The sequence below is a fragment of the Balaenoptera borealis genome, assembly GCF_965194805.1.
Source record: "Balaenoptera borealis genome assembly, chromosome: 5".
In the NCBI taxonomy this organism is placed as follows: domain Eukaryota; kingdom Metazoa; phylum Chordata; class Mammalia; order Artiodactyla; family Balaenopteridae; genus Balaenoptera; species Balaenoptera borealis.
Window position 1 is genome coordinate 80,154,629 of NC_138862.1, and position 5,773 is coordinate 80,160,401.

Sequence of the window (5,773 nt, forward strand, 5' to 3'; positions counted from 1 at the left end):
ATGCAAGAGCAAATTTTCCTTCTAATAGGCCTGTGAAATACCCGCTGCATCCGGCTTCCTCCCTCATATTACATAAAAGCCAGGTTCTTTTCCAATATAAAGTTCTCAATTTGAGAAACAGCATTTTAACATCACAGTGTGCTCTAGTTTGCCCCTTTATTTTCTCAAACTCAAGCTTGTTGATGATCAGGGCTGGAAAGAACCACAAAGGTTGCCTATCAAGCCTTCTATTTTGCAGATGAAGAAACTAAGGCCCAGAGAGGAAGCCCCCAGCTGGACTGTGGCAGAACCAGAACTAGAACCCAGGTCTCTGGACTCCAAATGCAGTTACTTTCTGCTTCCCTGCACTGCTTAATATTGAACACCTGATTACTCATAGATTTTATTGTCTCTTACTAAAATGAGTTTTTGCTCCTCATATTGGCAGGTAGTCACGCCCAAATGTACATTTCACAGGGAGGTGGGAAATCATATCTCGGTTGGAGAGCAGCACATGAAAGAGGCCTAGATGCCCCCTCCAAGCCCTTGCATCCTGGCTGCAGACTGCTCGGCCAGGAGGTTTCTCTGGCAGCCCTGAGTCAGGGGAGGAGGAAAGTTGCTAAACTGATCAACAGCCTCCCTCAACCTTGCCACTTCCTGCCTGCGTGCCCTTGTGCGGGACAGAGGCAGCTGTGCTCTCAGGGACTCAATTTCCTCCTCTGTGAGATGGGGCGAGCATGCCCTGCCATACTGGATGAGAAAATACTTTGTGAACCACAGAGGGCTGCACAAGGATGGGGTGTATCATTCTTAGTGACCAAGGTCTGGGAAAAAGGGTCCCCAGTACAACCACAGACAGCAACCCCCCCCCCCGCCCCCTCCAGCCTTTGGGACTTGGGAGCAAGACCCTGGGGGTCAGCTGCAAAGGGCTCAGGTTGGGGAAGTTTCAAGTGTCTTTGTGCTAAATCAAACTTTATGCAAAACTTGGCCATCTGGAGGGGGCTTAAGGAAGAATTTGTGTCCCCTTGTGTTCTTCTTTCTTTCTTAAGTGGCTCCTAGACTCCTAACAATTTGAGGATTATAAAACTAAACGAAACAAAAGGCCTGGAAGTCATCTCATCCACAGCTTCAGCACTTCAGCAAAGGTATGAGGGAAGCCACCCAGACTTACTATTCCCAAGTAACTTAAACAGCTAAAGATCAAGAGTATTTTTTTTTTAATACCAAATCATTCCATTTACATAAAGTTCAAAAACAGTCACAACTAACTTATAATGAGAGACATCAGAAGAGTACTTGCCTCTTGGGGAGCAATGGACTGAAACAGGGCACACAGAAACTTTGAAGGTGATGAAATATTCTATATCTTCATTCCCACGTTGGTTTCATAGGATTATAGGGGTGTCAAAGCTCACTGAACTGTACACTTAAGACCTTTGCATTTTACTGGATATAAATTAGACTGAAATAGACTGACTGAACTGAAATGTTTTCCTTTTAAGTTCTGATATTGCATTGTATGTTGCATTTTCTTTGTTCCTGAAAAATATGGAAAGCTTCAAGAATTTGCGTGTCATCCTTGCTCAGGGGCCATGCTAATCTTCTCTGTATTGTTCCAATTTTAGTATATGTGCTGCTGAAGCGAGCACCATGAGTGTTTTTTATGAGAAACAGCTGAGAAGGAAAGAGGAAGAAATGGAAGGAGGGGCTTAAGAGAGGAAGAGACTAGAGGCAGAGACTGGGATAGATATTGGGTAGGCAGAATGGGAAGGGAGGGAGACGTGCAGAGAAGGCAGAAGGAAGCCAGATGGAACCAGACCAAAGTCAGAAAATGACTGGGGAGAGGGAAGTACAACAGAGAGGAATGAGGATAGGGAGTGGGGAAAGAAAGTAAAAGGGGGATTGAATAAGGAAGATTTGGAGAGAGAAATTCAGAGGAAGTTTTGGGAAAGGAGAAAGAGGAAAAAGGAGGATAAAGATGTGGAAGGAGAGGGGCAGGAGTCTGGGGAGGGAAGTAGAAGAGAGCATAGAGCAAGATGGAGGGGCTGCTATTTGTTCTTTGGCTGGCTCCTGTTTTAGGAAAATTCTTCTCTACTCAACGGGGCTGCCAAGGGCAAGTCTTGAGTGGAAGAGATGTGAGATCATCTGAGGGTGCCTTGGGACAGTTGGGTTGACATAACTAGACTCTGAACCCCCAGCTATAGGCCTAGGAGGGTTCCAGGATATATAGAGAAAATAACATGCATTGTGTTCTGCAGTCTGAGATCCATTGCTCTCCCAGACTGTTCCAACACATGTGAGTGACTTTTTAATGTCTTACTTGTGCTAAGCCTTGTCTGGGCTCAACAAGCCCTGGAAGCTTTAGCACTCCTTGCTGTGCCTTCTCTTATTGCTTTAGCTTACAGACACAAAAAGAAAAGGTGACAATTATTCAAGCCATTCAGGACACCTCCCAACCCCTCCTGCCTCTCAACACTGTGGTCTTGGTCTAAGTATTGAGAATACATATGTGAGGCCTGGCTGGTGACAGGATTAGTCAAGTTCTCTGCTTCACTTGGTTTCTGGAGATACAGGAATTTTTTTCAGCTCTTATGAACCTGAAGCTTATAAAATGTCAGCCCTTGAAGAGCCTGCAGGGATCATCTGGTCCATGCCAGGATATTAGCTGGCCATTCCTTGATAAGGAATTATTCTGGGGAAAAAAAAGAAAAGAAAAAGCTACCAGAACTCTGATCAGGACAGCAAACATCTAAATAGACCACAACCAGAATTCCAGAACAGCATTTCTCAAACTTCCTTTTTATTTGTGTGGGGAGCAGGGGAGCACCGTTGATGTTTTTCTCGCGGAGACTTACAATAATGGTCACTTACATTCAGGGGGTTCCTGGACTTCTGTATGTCCAGACTGGGAGTCCCTGACCTAAAACTGCTACTACTAGCCAGGAATCCATTAGAAAACTCAGAGTTGAGTGAAAAGAATCCTAGCCTTGGAATGTGGAGGTCTGGTCCTTGCTCCAGCTGTGTACTATGTGAGCCAGAGAATTTCACTGCCTATTTCTAGGCTCTGTGACTCAAACTCTGAGTTTTAGTAGATGTTTTCTGAGATTTCTTTCTAGCTCCAAGTTTCTAGGACCAAAATGAAGTCAATCTCACTTTTTTTTCCTTCAGCATTTTTTGTCACAGTGGAACGGCAAGCAGACTAGAAGTGTCTCTGCTGCTGAGAAAGAGGGATGGAGGGTGAGTTTAAGGTACTCTTCCATTATAAGGAAAAGTGAAGTTCTTTTTGAGCCCCATTACATCTTAATCTACAAGACTCTTTACAGAGTTAATGGAGAAAGGTGACTTAGTCCTTCTAAAATCCACATTCCATTTTCAAATCTGTTCTTAGAGGAATGCTGATGACATTCACTGTCACAAAGAATGCTTGTAACCATCTCCACTTGTCACAGTCATATACTTTTGCATTTGGTTCTCCTAAAATGTTTGAGCATGATGATGGATAGAATTGTCTGGGTACATTTATGTGTGTGCGGCTGAGTGTGATAGGGCATTTGCTTCTCCAGGGGCTGAGTGTTTGAGTGTGTGTAATTAAGTGTGCACATGTGTGAGTGAAATTATGGAGTGTGTATGTGCGTGGCACTGAGTGAATATAAAAAGATTGTGTAGATGGTGTGACGTGTGGAATCGTGTGGACCTGTGCCTGTGCAGGATTTAATTTTTTTTAATAAGCCACTTTTGATTGTGTAGCCTCCTCTCACCTCTGTGATTGATTTCACGAGGGTAATGGTGCGTAAAAGCGCTGGTGAGATCTGGGGGCGCCTCCTAGTCTGACGTCAGAGAGAGAGTTTAAAAAGGGGGAGACGGAAGAGAGCATACAAGCCGCTTTAGGAGTCGCGAGGTTCAGAGCCGTTGCTGCTGCCTGCGATCAGCTCCTAGAGTTTGACCAACCGCACTCTAGCTCGGCTTCTCCGGCGCCGCCGAGATGCTGTCCTGCCGTCTCCAGTGCGCGCTGGCCGCGCTCTCCATCGTTCTGGCTCTGGGCGGTGTCACCGGCGCGCCCTCAGATCCCCGACTCCGTCAGTTTCTGCAGAAATCCCTGGCTGCTGCCGCTGGGAAGCAGGTAAGGAGACTCCCTCGACGTCTTCTTTCCCCTTTCCAGAACCTCCCAACCTTCCCTAGCCTTGCCTCTGATCCCTTGGGTGAATTTAAGAGGTGCTCCCAAAGAGTGCCGGTGCTTTTCTGGGTCCCTTAGCTACCAAAGCTCACAGGAAAACTTTCAAAGTCCAGAATCCCTTTTTACCTCTTTGTTTCCCCTGATCAGCGCAGTAGGTCACTGTTCAGGTGAGTTCTTTAGCATTCAAGAAAATTCCAAGACCTTGGTAACTGAGCTCGAAGGGATAATGGCATTTACCCCCGGTGCTGACCGCGGGAGGTGCTGACCCAGGTGCTGAAAGCACGGACCTCTGAAGCTGCTACTGTCCTAAGCACCACCTCCCTCCCATGCAGCGGGATTGGGGGCTAACTGGCGCTCTACAGCCAGAACACAACATGTTTACGATTGTGAAAGGTCTCGTTCTCCACAGCTGACTTAGTAAAAATGGTAAGAACAATTCTAGTTTGCCGCTCATGATATGGAAATTGAGTTAAAGAAACTGTTGGCTCATGTTGAACAACTAACGATCTATTTCTTTCTATGTGTGTATTTTAAACCTACAGAAGCAGAAAACTTGCAGAAACATTTGAGTTTTTAAAGCTTCTTTGGGTACTTGGTGATTATAACAACAGCCCTTGTTTTTATATCCTTAACCAATTTTAAGTGTGACAAAAAGAGCACAGCTGTGAAAATTGGGGTTTGGGTGTGGTTAAATCTGTTTTTCAAGCAGGCTTTTCCATTTCTCCTTCTCCACCATCCTCATTCTTATCCTCTCTCTCTCTCTCTTTCGCTCTTCCTTCCAACCCATACAGGAATTGGCCAAGTACTTCTTGGCAGAACTGCTCTCTGAACCCAACCAGACAGAGAACGATGCCCTGGAGCCTGAAGATTTGTCCCAGGCTGCTGAGCAGGATGAAATGAGGCTGGAGCTGCAGAGATCCGCGAACTCAAACCCGGCCATGGCACCCCGAGAACGCAAAGCTGGCTGCAAGAATTTCTTCTGGAAGACTTTCACATCCTGTTAACTTTATTAATTATTGTTGTCCGTATAAGACCTCTGATTCCTCTCCTCCAAACCCCATCTCTCCTCCCTAATCCCCCCAATCCTCAGTAAGACCCTTGCATTAGGAATTGAAGGCTGTAAATACAAAATAAAATTATGATGAAATTACAAAAAAAAGGATTTTGGTTTCTTACTGAGTTAAACCTTTCTGTTCAATACTATATGATTAACTTCGTTTGTGATTTCAGTCAAGTTCTTTGAGATATGCACTCCAAATCTCACAGACATACTGTTTAAAATTCCCTGTGGTAATAAAAGTTATGTTTTAAATGGTAACCTAGATAGTTTGGGTTATTTTAAACATAAATAATCTCAATTAACTCTATGAATTCTAGTTTTAATCCAGTGGTAGTTATTGGAAGGGGCTGCCACAAACATCAATTACATTTTAAATACCCTTAAAATTATATGTTGAAATGAGTATTCGTATTAATGGGTAGGCAGGCTGAAATGTCCAACTAACCACCAGGCTGATATGTAAAATAAATGATATATAAAAAATAGAAGGGAAAAATCACTTAGAAGTTGGAGGAAAGAAGCTGGCTTAAATAGCTAAAATAAAGTTCTGAGCTTTTAAA

The 5,773-nt window shown here is 44.3% G+C and overlaps 1 protein-coding gene across 1 annotated transcript; it reads left to right on the top strand.

Annotated features, from left to right (window-relative positions):
• Nucleotides 1–3,846: 3,846 nt before the first annotated feature.
• On the top strand, nucleotides 3,847–5,471 carry SST (somatostatin). The gene is made up of 2 exons (XM_082393628.1): nucleotides 3,847–4,099; nucleotides 4,945–5,471. The coding sequence occupies exons 1-2, from the start codon at nucleotides 3,962–3,964 to the stop codon at nucleotides 5,155–5,157; spliced, it is 351 nt and encodes a 116-aa protein (XP_082249754.1). The 5' UTR covers nucleotides 3,847–3,961; the 3' UTR covers nucleotides 5,158–5,471.
• The last annotated feature ends 302 nt before the right edge of the window (nucleotides 5,472–5,773 follow it).